The 16,084-nt window shown below is 52.8% G+C and overlaps 9 protein-coding genes across 9 annotated transcripts; 4 read left to right on the forward strand and 5 right to left on the reverse strand.

The window, feature by feature from the left end:
• Window positions 1–907: 907 nt before the first annotated feature.
• On the reverse strand, window positions 908–1,165 carry MGL_2656 (uncharacterized protein; the record flags this gene model as incomplete). Its single annotated transcript, XM_001730222.1, has 1 exon — window positions 908–1,165. One exon carries the CDS (start codon window positions 1,163–1,165, stop codon window positions 908–910), a length of 258 nt encoding a protein of 85 aa, XP_001730274.1.
• Window positions 1,166–1,523: 358 nt separating this feature from the next.
• MGL_2657 (uncharacterized protein) lies at window positions 1,524–1,931 on the forward strand (the record flags this gene model as incomplete). Its single annotated transcript, XM_001730223.1, has 1 exon — window positions 1,524–1,931. The coding sequence occupies one exon, from the start codon at window positions 1,524–1,526 to the stop codon at window positions 1,929–1,931; it is 408 nt and encodes a 135-aa protein (XP_001730275.1).
• A 736-nt stretch (window positions 1,932–2,667) lies between these two features.
• Window positions 2,668–5,379, reverse strand: MGL_2658 (uncharacterized protein; the record flags this gene model as incomplete). Its single annotated transcript, XM_001730224.1, has 1 exon — window positions 2,668–5,379. The coding sequence occupies one exon, from the start codon at window positions 5,377–5,379 to the stop codon at window positions 2,668–2,670; it is 2,712 nt and encodes a 903-aa protein (XP_001730276.1).
• A 781-nt stretch (window positions 5,380–6,160) lies between these two features.
• On the forward strand, window positions 6,161–8,038 carry MGL_2659 (uncharacterized protein; the record flags this gene model as incomplete). Its single annotated transcript, XM_001730225.1, has 1 exon — window positions 6,161–8,038. The coding sequence occupies one exon, from the start codon at window positions 6,161–6,163 to the stop codon at window positions 8,036–8,038; it is 1,878 nt and encodes a 625-aa protein (XP_001730277.1).
• Window positions 8,039–8,500: 462 nt separating this feature from the next.
• MGL_2660 (uncharacterized protein) lies at window positions 8,501–8,917 on the forward strand (the record flags this gene model as incomplete). Its single annotated transcript, XM_001730226.1, has 1 exon — window positions 8,501–8,917. One exon carries the CDS (start codon window positions 8,501–8,503, stop codon window positions 8,915–8,917), a length of 417 nt encoding a protein of 138 aa, XP_001730278.1.
• A 575-nt stretch (window positions 8,918–9,492) lies between these two features.
• MGL_2661 (uncharacterized protein) lies at window positions 9,493–10,344 on the reverse strand (the record flags this gene model as incomplete). The annotated part of the gene is made up of 1 exon (XM_001730227.1): window positions 9,493–10,344. One exon carries the CDS (start codon window positions 10,342–10,344, stop codon window positions 9,493–9,495), a length of 852 nt encoding a protein of 283 aa, XP_001730279.1.
• A 241-nt stretch (window positions 10,345–10,585) lies between these two features.
• On the reverse strand, window positions 10,586–11,443 carry MGL_2662 (uncharacterized protein; the record flags this gene model as incomplete). The annotated part of the gene is made up of 4 exons (XM_001730228.1): window positions 10,586–10,738; window positions 10,812–10,892; window positions 10,962–11,107; window positions 11,410–11,443. 4 exons carry the CDS (start codon window positions 11,441–11,443, stop codon window positions 10,586–10,588), a joined length of 414 nt encoding a protein of 137 aa, XP_001730280.1.
• Window positions 11,444–11,992: 549 nt separating this feature from the next.
• Window positions 11,993–13,485, forward strand: MGL_2663 (uncharacterized protein; the record flags this gene model as incomplete). Its single annotated transcript, XM_001730229.1, has 2 exons — window positions 11,993–12,133; window positions 12,205–13,485. 2 exons carry the CDS (start codon window positions 11,993–11,995, stop codon window positions 13,483–13,485), a joined length of 1,422 nt encoding a protein of 473 aa, XP_001730281.1.
• A 796-nt stretch (window positions 13,486–14,281) lies between these two features.
• Window positions 14,282–15,694, reverse strand: MGL_2664 (uncharacterized protein; the record flags this gene model as incomplete). Its single annotated transcript, XM_001730230.1, has 1 exon — window positions 14,282–15,694. The coding sequence occupies one exon, from the start codon at window positions 15,692–15,694 to the stop codon at window positions 14,282–14,284; it is 1,413 nt and encodes a 470-aa protein (XP_001730282.1).
• Window positions 15,695–16,084: the final 390 nt, after the last annotated feature.

Here is a 16,084-nt window from a genome sequence, read left to right on the forward strand (position 1 = left end):
AGGTGCACCGACAGCCGACGGCTTGAAATTCGTCCCGCCAAAAGAAGGGAGGAGTCAAATACAGATAATGTGAAAAAAGACGCTTCTCCTCGTTGATGTGCTTGGATATGTACGCCGGGTTAGGTACAACCCTACCACGTGCGGAACATTGAGCCTGACAACATTTTGATATGATCTTGTCTCGTCAATAATGTGTTCTTTTGATTCGCTACAGACCCAAAGACGCTCGATAAAATCGCCAATCAAAACGTAATATGACACGTTCACATCAGCTGTTGTTGAGTTAGTCAGAAGCAGCAGACATTTGAGACGACGCATTAACTTTCGGCACGAAAGAATGCGCTTCGGGAACTTTTGTCACAAGGCTATAGTTTGGCGCAGAGTTGCGCATATTTTCGCGCATAATCACTCACTAGGGGCATAGACTTGGGAAATTATCGAAAAATAGCGTGAGTGATACCTGATTGTACGAACAGAACACCTCTGCCTGGCGCCTCAACTAAAAGAGCGGAAACCGATTATCGCAATTCTTGTCGAGCACATACACTGAGATCAGCACTGCAAGGCAGAGTATGGTTGGCAGCACTCAGCGTATATTGAGTAGACCCGCTTGCAAACAGTATCCCATATAACAATAGGCAGATCTCAAACGTATGGAAGCACTCAACGCTTAGCATAGAACTAGATGATTTGCTAATCTTGAGCTAGCTACTTGAAGTGAAGAGAGAGAAAAAGACGGGCCTCCATGCATCCGAACGCAGCGAATGCAGGGCAAGAGCATACACGAAAGCGTACAGTATGTCCCTGAGAACGGATTTTATGCACCATGCAATTATGTCTGTCGTATGGCGGTGGCGTGTCAACTCGCCTCAACCTCGCAGCTAGTGATAGTAAGCGGTGTTGTCATTTACATGCGAGAGCGGTTCTCACGCTCGGCTTGCTTGATCCGCTCCTCTAGCGTCTTTGACTTGTACGCTTGGGAGGCGGTCAGATGTTCACGGTCCTGCGCCCTGTGGTTGTCCGAGTAGCGCATACCATCGGCCACCGAGCCTTGGTATGAAGAGGTCGTGCGATGAAGCTCATTACCACGGCTAGTTTCTGTGCGGTTCAGAGACTTGTCCTTGTTACCGCCGCCGAGCGAAGAGAAGCAAGATCCCTGATACATGTGAGTCCAGCCCCTAATAGCATGACTTCTGCCAGAAGAACATTCATATTTTCGAATACATACCATTGTTGTTGGTTCGGTGGATGGATGCAGATTCGTTCGACCTGTGTATTACGCAAAAAAAAACACACACCTCCCTTACCAACCTCCCTAATTAGGACAAAGCCTTCTCCTCCACATGTTGTTGTGTCACGTGACAGGAGAACCCATGCGAAGGCGCGTGAAATTTCCAGCTTGGTACGGGGCCTAGTACGGCGCCAGTTGAGAGTACGTACAAAAACACACGGACTCGACGCGCGTCGCGCTGGATTGTAGATATTTGTGCCCAAGACATATACGCACAGAGACACACAGAACCATGTCCAACCGAACAGCTGACGAGTTGCTAAAGTGGGGACTACGAAATGCGCCCATGAATGAAGATGGCACATCGTCCTTGACGCAAGTAGCGGCCGATGTTGCAGCCGGGCGACGACCGGACCTGACGGACCCAGGTCTATATGACGCCATTATGGGTAAGAGCGAGGCGCAAATGATGCAAGAGGAGCTGAGTGTCGCTGTGAATGCGGCAAGGACTGTGGAAGATCGCTGTACGGCGCTCGATAACTTTGAAATGCTTGTTGAGCAGGTCGACAATGCGAATAATATGGAGCCGCTGGGCATGTGGCCACCTGTGCTGTCGCTGCTGGAGCCGCACGTAGCATCAGACGAACCGGATCCTAGTCGCAGCCGCGTGGGTCGTTGGTACAGCCGTGCAGAACAATGACAAGGCGCAGGCAGTGGCCCTATCGAAAAATGCACTGCCCCGCATACTTGCGCTCCTTGACGATGTGTCGAAAGAAGCGTTGTGTAGCAAGGCTGTATATGCACTGAGCGCTATGTTGAAGCATTATCCGGCAGCTGTGCAGCAGTTTACCTCGCTTCACGGGTGGTCCAAACTGCAGGCGCTCCTTGTACACGTCCCGAGTCTAGGCGTGCGACGCAAAGTGGCGTTCCTTCTGAACCAGCTGCTACTTCAGGCGCGCGATGCCCAGGAAGCTAAGCATACGACTGGCCCTGTCGCTGCTAAGGATCTGCCGACGGCGTCGTTGCATTTGCCTGCGCCTGTGGACGAGACGCCAGCGACCATGCGTCATGATTCGGACTATCCAGCCGTCGCGCAACTCCTGGTAGATACTGGCATTGTATCCACGTTGCTTGACTCGATCGTGCCGCGGCCAGGAGCTGATGCATCGTCCGCCACATCAACAAGACATACCGCGGCTATCTGTGCAGGCACCCTTGTGTGTGATGACGATGATTACATGGAGAAGGCTGTGCAAGTCATTCTAACCCTACTGACCGTGCACCCGCGGCCGTCGCCCCTGCCGAACGACCGCCTGGTTGAACTGCAGCAGTACTTGAGCAGACCTGCGCCCGAGGCGCCACGCGAAGCGACACTTGGCCTGGACATGCGTCCACTCAAGGCATACTTGGGTGCGTGACGCGTCGCAGTGTCGGCTTTAGGCAGGCGCCAGACCCACGGACGACTCGTCCATTGACGCGCTCGTCTCGTCAGCGGCCATGGACGAGGACGCTATAGATGGCATGCACAGAGCTTGTGGAAGACCCTGCGCGGCGCGTGCGTCAAGTGCCATCGCAAGCAAGTCTGTGCCGATAGGGTCGCGTGGGTCGATGCCCAGTCCCTCATGGTACCAACCGACGGCGTCGGCTAAGTCGCCTTGCCGGTGCGCGCACATGCCGAGTGCAATGTAAGCAGGCGCACAGGACGCATCTAGTTCAATGACGTGCAAGAAACATTCGCGCGCTTCATTGTCACAGTGCAGTCGCCGGTATGCCAGACCGAGATTCAGATGCACGGCTGACCAAGCTGACGCGGGATGCTGTGTCTCGGACGCCGCTTGGATGGCCTGGCGGAAAAGAGACAGTGCCTCATCGATCTGGCCGCCCTGGAAGAGTGCAACGCCCCGCTCGTTCGCACAGAGGGGATCGTTCACGAGTTCCTCGGCGGCACTCTGGAGAAACAGCTGTGCGAGGCTGCGGTTGCCCTGTGCGAGGTGTTCCATGCCAATAAACAGGCGTGGGAGCCCGGCCTGCGGAAACTTGCGGGCCGCCGTCGAGTACGCCGTGATGGCCTGGTCCGATTCGCCCTCTAGCGCAAAACTGTGGCCAAATGCGATCCACGACGGCACGAACCGGGGGTCCAGCAGTGATGCTTTGCTGAAGTAGCGGCGTGCATCGCTCCAGCGCTTCGCCGACGCGTACCAGATGCCGACGGCGTACCAGGCCTCACAGGTGTCTGGGTGCGCCTCGGTCAGCTTGTGCGCAAGCAAAAAGAGAGCCGGGCGGAGCCTGGGAAGGTAGTACATGCAGGCCGTGTGGATTGGCAATGCCAGGAAAAACCCAGGGTCCAGTGCCAGGATATGCTGTGTGACGGCGTAGGCATCTTCATAGCGCATCGCCTGCCACAGACTCTCTGCAAGACTCTGGAGCACGGGCGGCTGGGCACGCATGCGGGCATACCGAGCCACCATTTTTTGCCGTGCGAGAGCGGCTTGCGTCGCGTGCAATGGCGTCCGCTGCGATAGCTGCGACGTGTACATGAGTCGCACCCACTCCATGTCGTCCTGTGCGTCGCGCTCGGTGCCTGCTTGCGCTGTGTACTCCAGCGCCTGCACAAAGCCCCACTGCTCATCCGAGCCCAGTAGACTTCCGTGAATCAGTGCAGAGAAACTGTCGTAGTTCTTCACGTCCAGGGCGAGGGCCAACATAAATGCCTCTTTCGCTTTGCCTGGCTCGTCTAGGCGCAGGTAGATTTGTCCGCGCAAATGACACACGCTCGACCCGAGTTTCAGTCCACCGTCCAGCGCGGGTGTCTTGGCCGATGCACGTCCCGTCCACCGAGTGTGATCCTCACCCGTCAGTTCCAGTGCCTCGTGCAGCTTGCCGATACGGACTTGGCATTGCGCCGCTAAGTATCGGCACGGCGAACTCCAATTTACAAGGCATGGCCCCTGGCTTTCGTCCTCGTCTTGTCGCACCACGAGCTGCGTAAACTCCTCGTCCACGGACCTATGCAACCCATGCGGCGCCTGGAATGGATCACTGGGTGATACAGAGCGCTTCCGTCGACGCGATGTATTTGTGCCTGTGCTGGACGCGACGTGTGCGCGTGTACCTCGCACGCTGTCAGTCGCGCCGTCCAGCGAACGATCAACGTGGGCTTCGTCGTCGTCTGCACCAGCCGGTGTGTCGGATACACTCGCATACGTATCAGCATGTCGTCGACGTGCCTGCATCGATAGCGGCAGCTCGCTCGAGGCGCGTGTCGCTGCAAGCGCTGCGAGCAAAGCATCGCCACGCGTGCCAACGGGTGTTTCCCCCCTCATGTTGGGCTTGAGCGGAAAAGCACCGCAGCGCAATGGCGTAGTGAGAAGTTGTTCTGCGCGCTCATATTGGTGCGTGAGAAAGTATGCCTGTGCTAGCCAGTACGCGTCGTTGTAGGCGGCTTCTGATGTCTCGAGTGCAACCACTTGTTGTCCCCAGAAGATGGCCGTCTCGTACAGATGCTGCTTCATGGCATCGTGCATCCAGCGGCGAAGTCGCGCTGGCAGCGTATGGGATGACGATGCCGACGCTGATGCCGACGCTGATGCCGATGCTGATGCCGATGCTGTCGGCTGTGACGACACGTGGTTTGACGACGTCGCCGTCGGCACTGGCATCGCAAACGGCTCCGCGTCCCACTCCCGCCCACGTACTTGCGCCTGGTGAGTGTCGTGCACAATGACACTGCCGTGCGATTCGTCTGACGATATCGACACGTTGCTTGTGGATGATCGCGTCGGGCGCGTCCGGTTCCATGGCGCGTCGTTCTTGGACACTTTTCGTGCCCGCTGCTTTCCCTGCAACGGAGGTGGCATTCGCACAGTATCCCCGTCAAGGACAGGTGTATGTACACACGCTGGTGCTGCCGTTTCTGCTGCTACTGCTGCATGGCCATGGCTGCTATTGTCGTCGCCGCCAAGCACAGGCGTGTGCAAGCGTAGCATGGTGGGTGCCAAGTCGAGCAAGCCGCTATTACTAGCATCATCATCTTGGCGCACCACATTCATGCTGCCGTCCGCATTGACAAGTGGGCGTGTGCGCAGGCGAAGAGGGGTATCTGTGTCTGGAGCAGGGTTTTTGCGTGCGGCCGTCTGGCGTGGCGGCATCGCGGTGAAGTCGTGCAATGTCCACTATGGTCGAAATGTGGCCACATTTTGCGCATCTTGGATGGCCGTACATTCACACCCCACCCAGAATTAGCCTGAATGAGAGCAACCCTCCACACTAACATACATTTACACATCCACTCTATCGCGCGGAACTGCGTACCGTGCGCATTAGCCTACATGGGAACGCTCATGAGACTAGCGGCAACGTCGAATTCTTTGTTAGGTAAGAGGCACTGCGCTTCTTTCAACGCCACAGACAACAACACATGATAGCCATGACGTAAATTCGCCTACACGGACACACATCGTGTCATGGCTGTGACGCATACTAACCAATTCACATCATAGCTATAGAGGTACATACGATGCAGGAATAGAGCACCACACCCTCACGTATCCCTATTCACACACGTCCATACATGCCCAAACACAGGCTACCCATACATGGACGCCACATGATGATGTACTTGGCTTCAAGCTATTACATGCAAGTTTTCAAGCCATGATGCGCCGGAACGTGCCTTCACTAGAGGCACGCACGCCACGACCGACATGACTTTCTCGGACACACAACGGCCGTTGCGCGCACACACACAGCTAATCTTGCGCTGCACTCACGCGGTATGCAAACATGTCTGCATGTGACTAGGCACGCGTCACGCATGTTCACCTCCACACGTGCCTACCTATCAGCGTGTGTCATCTGCGACTGGCCCACGAGGTCTGGTAGGTAGGTAGGCCAAGGTGAGTTGGTGCGAACCTTGAAAAGAATGCGGACATGGCACCGTCACGCGTAACGGCGACACGAGCAAGACAGTCGCCAACATTGCCATGGTCCGCATTACATGACCGTCGAGCTGCGGATTCAGCTGTTCAAGCTGCACAACCCCTTCCCCGCATGCATGGACCATCGTACCACCGTCCGTATTTGCTCGATCAACCTGACGCCGTACAACGCCTCCTAGCTTGGTTTGATCACAAGCAGCATGATCGATTGATGCCATGGCGCCAAGCTTGGATTGATCCAAATGAAGATGCACCAGAGTCTACGCGCGTCAAACGTGCGCGGGCCCACGAGACAGGCACACATCGAAGCGCGCACAATATCGTGCAGGAACAAATCCAACGACGCGCCTACGAAGTTTGGATCTCAGAGATCATGCTCCAGCAGACGCGTGTAGAGACTGCGCGCAGCTACTGGCTCAAATGGATCGAGGCGTGGCCCAGTATCGACGCACTTGCAGATGCCTCGGTCGACGACGTACTCGCAGCATGGCGTGGTCTTGGCTACTATGGAAGGGCGCGGCGCATTCACGAAGCTGCTCAAAAGATCATGCACGACCCTAGCATGAAAGGGCAATGGCCCGAGTACGCACATGAGCTCTGCGAAAAGATCCCCGGTGTCGGTCCTTACACGGCCGGTGCTATCTCCTCCATCGTGTTTGGACATGCTGTGCCGATTCTCGACGGAAATGTTGCTCGCGTGCTGAGCCGACAGACAGGCCTGTATGCCGATCCGCGCTCGAAAAGTACGAATGATCTCCTGTGGTATATGGCTCGCATGCTCGTCGAGCATGTGGCTCCGAACCACCGGAGCGACGTGCCCGGCCGATGGAACCAGGGCCTCATGGAGCTTGGAAGCACACTGTGCACTCCTACGCGGCCTGCGTGCGACACTTGCCCTATCCAGTCAACGTGCGCCGTGTATGCCGAAAGCATTCTGTATGAGCGCGCGCCGGTTTCTTCCCCTGTTGCACAATCGACCACGATGCGATCAGATCCCTCTGATATCGAGGACACATGCTCTTGGTGCCAAGCTGTCCCAGATCCGGCTGACTCGCCGAACAGTGCGACAGATCCGCAAGTTGCACCGACAAAAAATCCACGCAGCACTAAATCGAAACTGAAGTCAAGCCCCAAATCAACACCGAAACGGGCGCTCACTCAAACTACACTCTGGGGCTGTCCAGCGGACGACAAGCTCGACAGGAGCCGTGAAAGTGACGCAACCCTTTCTTCATCGTCGGCTTTGTTGCGTGCAAAGTACATACAGCTATTCCCGATGCGTGCCGCCAAGCAGGCACCGCGTGTCGAATCGCGCGTCGTGTGCATCGTTCGCACAACGTCCCTATCAAGTGCCACGCCAGTCTTTCTGCTCCATCAACGCCCTGACACAGGCTTGCTGGCCAAGCTCTGGGAGTTTCCTACAGTGGTTGTCTCTCCGCCTGGTGACCAAAGTACTGACAATGCAAAAGAAGGGGAAGGAGACTATTGCGACAATCGCGTGAATCACACGCAGGGTGACATCGAAGTATACAAACAACAAGCTTTATCATTTGTGGCGTCACTACGACCACCCGCTGCTAAGTCTGCGCCAGATCCCAGTGACAACAAGCATGTTACTATAACTGCTCGTTTACAAGTCGATCATATCCAGCCATTAGGCTTTGTGCGACACGAATTCAGTCACCTTCATTGGCACATGCATGTGCTACTTGTGGATGTCACTGTTGAAGGGCAAGGAACATGTTCATCGACCAACAACGGCGCAGAAATGGATGGCCACACACAACAGTGGAGGACAGCACATGAGGTTGAGGCTGCATCTATGGGTACGGGACTGCGGCGATGTTGGTCTCTAGTTCAACAAACATAGAATTGATGGAGTCTGGCGTCACAGCCACGGCTTGTCCATGTTTACTTACCACGTGGCACACACTTAAGGCATGCATAATTTTTTTGGCATGTCACTATGTATGGTTTGATAGGCATGCGCTGTTAGAATTGAGTTGACTACCCTAAAAAGGCACCGCTCTCTGATTGGCGTCTACACCATGTGGATGGATGTCTAGTGTTCTACGCGCGACGGCAAATTGGTTTCTTCGAACTGGAGGCATTTTGCCTCGGCGTAGTGGATGTTTGGGGGGCTAAGCGATACGCGGATAAAAAAGGCACACGAGCGCTAACAGAACGGATCTATACCTCCCTTTCTATCTTCTCCTGTAGCGCTCCAAACGCACCCTTCCATCACCCCACACCTGCTCATCACGACTGGTCGTGACCGACTCCTCAACACACTCAAGACACATTCTCCTCAAGTTTCTTACAACACACTAAAATGAAGTTCTCTGTGGTGTTTTCTCTTGCATCCCTTCTCGCCGCATGCGCTGTCACGGCAGCGCCGGCTGAGCGTGCACACGAAGCCAAGGCTCGTGTGAATTTGGAAAATGGTATCAAGAAGCGCGGAAGCGGTAAGCTTACTTGGTACGCCGGTGGCATGCTAGATTCCCCAGCCTGCGGTGGTCCACGCCCAGGCGACGACGACTTGATTGTGGCTGTCGCTAAGGATGGCGGATACGGCTCGTGCAACCAAAAGGTTCGCCTGCACTACCAAGGCAAGCACCTGGAGGCAACTGTGCGTGACTACTGTGAGGACTGCCAGTTCGGCCACTTTGACGGAACAAAGGGACTGTTCCGTCACTTTGCTGGGCTCGAACAGGGCATCCTGACCGGCGTTGACTTCGAGCTTCTTTAAGGGTATCATTTGTTATGGGTGCAAGGCTCAGGTCCGAGCTTGCAATTGGAACTTGGGATTTTGTGTAACGGATTGGTGATGATTTCACGGTGTAAATGCGTGTGTCTAGGTTCACTTTACTTTGCCACGGAGCGCATTGTCTTTCGCGGACTTTCAGCTAACCTTTTTCTTATGTTCGCGCTGGCTCAAAAGTCTCGTGTCTCGATGGAAGAGTCCGAGTACACGTAACGGCTTGCGTTTATTTTTAAGCATCATTTTGTTTCATTACGTATTCAGTTCAGTTGATGTCATAGACGCCGGTCGGCTATGACTTCCCTTTGTTGAATGAATTTTGTTGTTCTTTTTTTTTTTCTCTTTTGATAAAATATCCACGCTACTACATTCTAGGTTGTTGTGTTGGTTTTCACAGAAGGTGCGGGTGCGAAGTGTGCGTGAGTAGAAATCGTGACGGCCCCTTTAACCTTGCGAACGGTCGCACAGCAGACGTGCGTCTGTCAGTGATGTCGCGAATGGTGTAGGTAGCAAAAACAGGGCATTTGGTCCCATGAGCAAATTGACTGTGGGACTATCATAAGTTACAGAAACCGCGAACGCATCGGTGAGGGGCGCGAAGAGTTGGATTGGATGGCTTGCCAATACTGGGAGCCAAACTGTTGGATTACACCTAGCGCGTCAGAGCTCTGTTCAGCCAAAGCGCTGAAAGACAAAGGACCCCAAGCCATGGGTAAGTACGTTGATGATGCGCTGTGCGAAGGCGATGCACCTGTACTAGGTGTGCCTGCGTTGGTTGATGATGCACGCGCTTGTTGAACCGATTGGGCGGCTGAGACAATCTGACTGAGATTGGTTTCGAGGACAAGGCCACCTTGTACGATTTGATCCACTATCGCATGTACTTCGTCGAAGTGGAAGATCAAGTCCAATTCACAAACATTCTCGAATGACTGGTCTAAAGCTTCAACCAGTACTTGAATCAAGTCCAAAATCCCCAATTCATTTTCACTCTGGTCAACCACAAGAACAAAATAGAGCGTTGCATAATGACGATAGATCACGCGAAGTTCATCGTCTGGTCGCCACCTTCGAGCTAGATTCTGTTCAGGTTTCGGTGCTTTTTCGTCCATATAATCTAGCCAAGGGTCTAGCTCGGCGTCATCATTTATGCTGGCATTTTCCCCATCTACATCACGATTCGGTAAAGTTGGGTCCTTCACTTTGGTCCATGCATTCTCAGTCGTCGGGGGAAGAAACGGAGTAAGTTCTGGTGCATCCAAAAAATTGCACATGGAAGTTTCATCACGTCGACTGACGATCTGGAATATCAGCTGGATTAAAGCTTGTTGTCGGTCTGTAGGGAGATGAGAATAAAACTTGGTTAATCTTGTTCGTCCATAATTGTTAAAAATAAGTACCGCACGGATCGTCATGTTCAAGTGGCTAGCATAAGTGCTGTATGTTCTCACTGCCGCCTACTAGCTAAAATCCATGCACACGACCACACGACTCTTGCCCAGCAAAACCAACGTTAATGAGCTGGTTGGGATGATCTAAGGGATGACTTTATCGTGGCAAGTCCGCAACGACGCCCCTCCAACGAACGTCAGTCGTCTAGCCAGTCAAATTTCTAGCGTGAATCTGATTGTCGTGCTCCACATCTGGAGTGTCAAGTCACACTTTCGTGTCTTCTCTATGATGATAATATAGACGGGCGCGGATGTCCTCTAAGAGCCAGTCAAATGCATCGAATAAATTTTCTCCGGTATAGGCACTGGTTGATTGAATGCGCCACGAGTGTGTAGCAATATCATGGAGACTCAGAAGCTGGAACATATGTGCGAAAAAAAATTGGCCAGTGTTAGGTACCATCTGACTGAACGCCGTGTGCTCAACGAACCTTTCGAATCTCTTCCGGTGGTAGAGCGCCGGGAAGGTCTTGCTTGTTAGCAAGAATCAATATGCTGGCTCCGGCTAGGCGCTATGACCGCGCATTAGTACTCATATATGCATGTGCAAAAGCAAAAAAATGCTCTCTCAAGACACATACCTCTTCGCCAAGAAGTGCCCACAACTCCGCGCGACAGTCTTGCATCCGAACCGCATCACAACTATCGACAACCCAAACAATTCCATCTGTTTTTTCGAAGTAATTGCGCCAATAAGGCCGCAGTGTGCGTTGTCCACCAACATCCCCTGCATCACGTTAGTGCATGTTGAGCATACAAACAAATGTTCACAGTGAATCTAGAAATGTCCGTGCACCAAAACGTTAGTATCACGCGCAGTCTCGTGCAGATATAGAGAAAACTCACGAATGACGCACAAACGTGCGGATAGAAAATCCAAATGTTGGACTGATAGTGTCTATGGGTTCTCCCAGCAAGTGTTTGAGTGTGGTTGTTTTCCCAGCATTATCTAGGCCAAGGAACAGAAGTCGCACTTCACGATCCTTGTCTATGTGCGTGTGAGCATTCCTTCACCCAGTATTAACCTACATTTGTTCTTTTGTAGGATCGTCAGAAGCCCCATAGCAGACTTCCCATGAAGCTGGCCAGCGGTGACCTGCAATCGGATTTGGCGACTTCTGTCCCTGCATCTCGAGCTCATTTTCCTTCAGTGTGCATGCGGAGACAAGGCTGCTTTCCTCCACACAGTTGTGAATTGTGGAACGATTCTTTGGGACCCAATCATCCACCCCCGGTCCGTCGCCGGCGACACCGGACTGTGGACGGCCGGCCTGTTAGCCAATCACGTAATACGTGCAACTTGGTTCGGTTAAATAGTCCAGCCTGCTTCTGCTCCATAAGATTTCCAAAACGTGGGGGGACTCACCGTGATCATTAACTCCAACCATGACCCAGGAACTGAAGCGTTTGTCGCGCGAGGAAGTGGCTAAGGTACGGAGGAATGCTTTTGACAAGGACTAATGTATGTAGCATAACAAGGAAGGTGATCTGTGGATCATCATCGACTCCTACGTGTACGACTTGAGCGACTTTATGGACGCACACCCCGGGGGTCCAGCTGTACTCCTGATGGAGGACATTGCTGGCCAGGATGCTACAGAGACATTCTTGTATGTTCCTTCATGCACATGGTTCAGAAACTGTTCTAACTCACGATGCTTCTAGTGGTCTACATTCGATTGAAGTGCTAACGCGCGAAAGCACAAAGAAACTTGTAATCGGTCAGGTCGAGGACCAGCAACCTCAAGTGCATGTACGTGAGGAGAGAAGAGGGAGGCGGGGAGTTTCCCCATATGAAATTGTGAATAGACTGACACTCTCCAGTATCCAAAGCCTGGTGACTTCTCCAAGGTTCCATACGCAGAGCCAACATGGCTGGTCGAGCCGTTTGCTTCGCCGTACTACTCGGACTCTCATCGTCGGTTAGCTCGCGAGATGCGTGAGTTTACCGACAAATACGTTATGCCAGTGGCTGAAAAGTGCGAAGCAACTGGAGAGCGCCCAGACGTGGATCTCGTTAAGCGCATGGGTGCGAATGGCTTGAATCCCATGCGTCTGGGACCAGGCAAACACCTGGCCGGACGGAAACTTTTCGCAGACATCAAGCCGGAGGAGTTCGACTACTTCCATGAAATGATCATTACTCAGGAGCTTTCGCGCTGTGGATGCCGTGGGTTTATGGACGCTTTGCAAGGTGGTATGGTGATCGGTCTTCCGCCGGTTCTGAACTTCGGCTCCGATGAAATGAAGAAAGACATTGTCGAGCCTGTTTTCAGGGGTGAGAAGTTTATTGCGCTTGCTGTGACGGAGGCATTCGCTGGAAGCGATGTCATGGGTCTGCGAACGTATGCGCGAAAGACGGAGGATGGCCAGCACTACATTGTGAATGGAACGAAGAAGTGGATCACCAATGGCAACTTTGCTGACTACTTCACAACGGCCGTGCGCACAGATGAAGGCTTCGGTGTGATTCTGATTCCTCGTGAGCTCGGTGTCGAGACGCGCCTGATTCACACTTCCTACTCGCCAACAGCTGGCACGGCTTTTGTCATGTTCAATAACATCAAGGTGCCAGCAAAGAACCTCATCGGTCAGGATGGCATGGGTATTCCAATCGTGCTCTCAAACTTCAACCATGAACGTTGGGTCATGGTTTGTGGAACCGTGCGCGGCGTTCGTGGCATATGTGAAATCTTGATGAAATGGATCCATCAGCGCAAGGTGTTCGGTCGTCCGCTCACGTCACAGCCGGTTGTGCGGCAGAAGCTTGCGTTTCTCATTGCACAGGCCGAAGCTGCGCAAGCGTACCTGGAACAGATTACGCTCCAAATGAATAAGATGTCGTACAAGCAACAAGCGCGATTCCTTGCTGGTCCTATTGCTTTGCTCAAGGCGTGGTCGACCCGTGTGAGCCATGAGACAGCTGATAGTGCTGTGCAAATCATGGGTGGTCGTGGTCTGACACGTACCGGCATGGGCAGAAAGATCGAAAACTACAACCGTGGCTACAAGTACGACGCCGTACTGGGTGGCACAGAAGAGGTGCTTGCTGATTTGGGTATCCGCCAGGCATTCCGATTCTTCCCCAAAGACCACAAATTGTAAAGTGGCTTGCCGTACGTTTTTCTGTACGTAAATAGAATGACTCCTCTTTTCGCTCTATGGCTTCCACGCTGACGCGTGCCATGTGTTGCTTCTGTGTCAATAGCATGCATATATCATCTATGCCATGATGTACCACTCCTGTTAAAGCTTGGATCGACTAAGAAGCGAAGGAGTCTGAAGTGAGGAGTGGTTCTTCCAATTGCCAGTCAAAATGACACATTCCATAGCTTGGTATCGTCATTGAACAAATGCTTTATGCAGCAGAATTCTCACATAGATGTCATTTTTTTTTGGTAATTTTACTTTTTGCCAGCAACTCGCTGCTCCACGTCGCGTGTGAAGGACTCGGCACTTCTGGTGCGTTCAAGGTTGATTTTCTCTGTTTGTACTTGAGTGGCACAGGTTAGTGATGAGTCGCGTCCAGAAATCGAAGCATGTCAAAAAAGATACAAGGAAATTACGCTCGTCGTCTTCTTCTTCATCACAAGCCGCACGCTTAAGCAAATACCGGCACGTATCAAAGATTCGCGATGATGAAGCGCGTGCTGAGCTGGATGATGCACTAAGCACGTTGCGAACACAGCAGCAACCGAAGAATTCATCAACGGGAACATTTGCAAGCATCAAGCGCACCCGAGCACCACGCGCTCAGCTGTCTGAAACGCTGGACGAATTCCAGCAACTATCAACTTGAGTGAGGACTGCGCCCTTGTCTTTGCGTTCTGGCTCCATTGCTCGGTTGGATGTTGCCAGGAAGCGGCCGCTGACTTCGCAAAACTTTTTCTGGTTATATCAACTACAACTTTGGTTGAGGTACATGAGCTGGGGGAATGCCGCTGATTCGAATGTAATCTATGGGCATACTCGTGTTCACAGTCTTGTCGGCGTGCATGTGGTGCTCAAATGAAAAGACGCGACGCTGGTATGCCGACAAACCCATGTCCGGTGCGAGTGCTGAATCGTTTTCGATGTGTAAAAGTTTCGAAGTTATCAGTCGGCCCATAAGCGGTAGGAATTTGAGCGCATGTCCTGAGTCGCCCGAGGCCACAAGAAGATTATCAACATCGGGGTGAAAGTCAATCAAGAAATTTTCATCCGCCGTGTCACAGTACCAACAAAAGCGAGTATAATAGACGTCCATGTTTTTATTTGGTCCGTCCATTTGCAACACAGGGAACATGGCTTGAATATGCTTCAGCATCTGAGACACATGCGGATTCGTGTTTGCATGAGGGAACGCTGGTGTAGTGGAATCGCGTGGATCAGGCGAAGAAGAGCCCAGTCCGTGAATCGCACACTTCAAGATCCCGTCTGGATTCGGCTCGAAAGTGTACATGCCTGTGTCCATGTTGAACGTCACTGGTGAGCCATGGAAAAGGCGCGCCACGTCTGGTTGAATCTTGAGGGTCAACACGCAGTGAGCGGATGGCCTAAGGATTGGCTTCTTCAGTGGTACATGCAGCGTCTCGAGCAGAGACGGTGTCCAGCACCCAGCCGCAAGTACGACTCGGTCAGCATGTATTGTTCGTCCGTTTGAAGTCACAGCTCCACAGACACGTGGTTTTGCCTGTGTCGAGCTGGAGGAGGACGACGATGACGCGAACACCAGCTCAACGATCGTAGCATCGGACACAACCTCGACACCTAGCCGCTTCGCTTCATCCAGCACGGCAAAAGTTGCATTGCGCGCCTCGACCCAGCCGGCCTGCGGATTTAAGTACCCGACCTGCTTATCAAAGGAAGTGAGTGCCTCGCCTAGGTGGGGGCGCAATCGCTCAGGAAACACGTGCATAGCCTCAAGAGGCGACTTGATAGTGCGTGCCATGGGCCGTTCAGTATGATTGCCAAATTCATAGGCGCCCTGAATTGGCTTGATAGCATTTTCTACCCCGTTTCGTAGCCAAGGTTCTTCGTTCGAGGCAGGCACGCCAGAGTAAAAGAAAATTCCTACTTCATGAAAATAAGGCGCGTACAGTGGGTGCGAGCGCCATAGTTCAATCGCTTTCTTCCCTAGATCGCGGTAATGCGCATCCATATAGTCAGAACGGACGATCTTGTTAAGGTCATGCGACGACGCATTCTCACACGCGTATCCGTCTTGTGAACGGTCAACAATGGTAACGCGATGACCTAGTCTCGCTAATTCTAACGCGGTTGATGCCCCAAAAATACCTGCACCAACGATCAAGACATGTCCAAACGCGCTCATTTCTTCTTGTGCGAGCTCAAGAGCGAGAATGAGGACTTGGTCCTGATCAACAGCTAGCACATGTGACGTAATCCATGATGCCCCTATTCGTTCGGTATGACTACCGTCGCTGATACACGAATTTTCTTCGGGCCATAATTCCTAATATCGATTACGACATATTCTATCGCGACCAAGGTATCTATCCACATATCGGGACCCAAGCCGTGGGGAGACACCCCAAGCTACACTGTCGAATCTTCAATTTGACGATGACTAATAGAATCTGTTCTTGACACATGCATGGATCCTACTAACGGACGAATAGCTCCACAGCTAGCGGCAGCATATAGCTGGGGCTGAGCCTCGACCTCAGGCTCAGCGTTCCCACGGCACGAGCCGCCAAGACCA

Source organism: Malassezia globosa (genome assembly GCF_000181695.2).
Source record: "Malassezia globosa CBS 7966 chromosome Unknown mgl_sf_6.1, whole genome shotgun sequence".
Lineage (NCBI taxonomy): Eukaryota > Fungi > Basidiomycota > Malasseziomycetes > Malasseziales > Malasseziaceae > Malassezia > Malassezia globosa.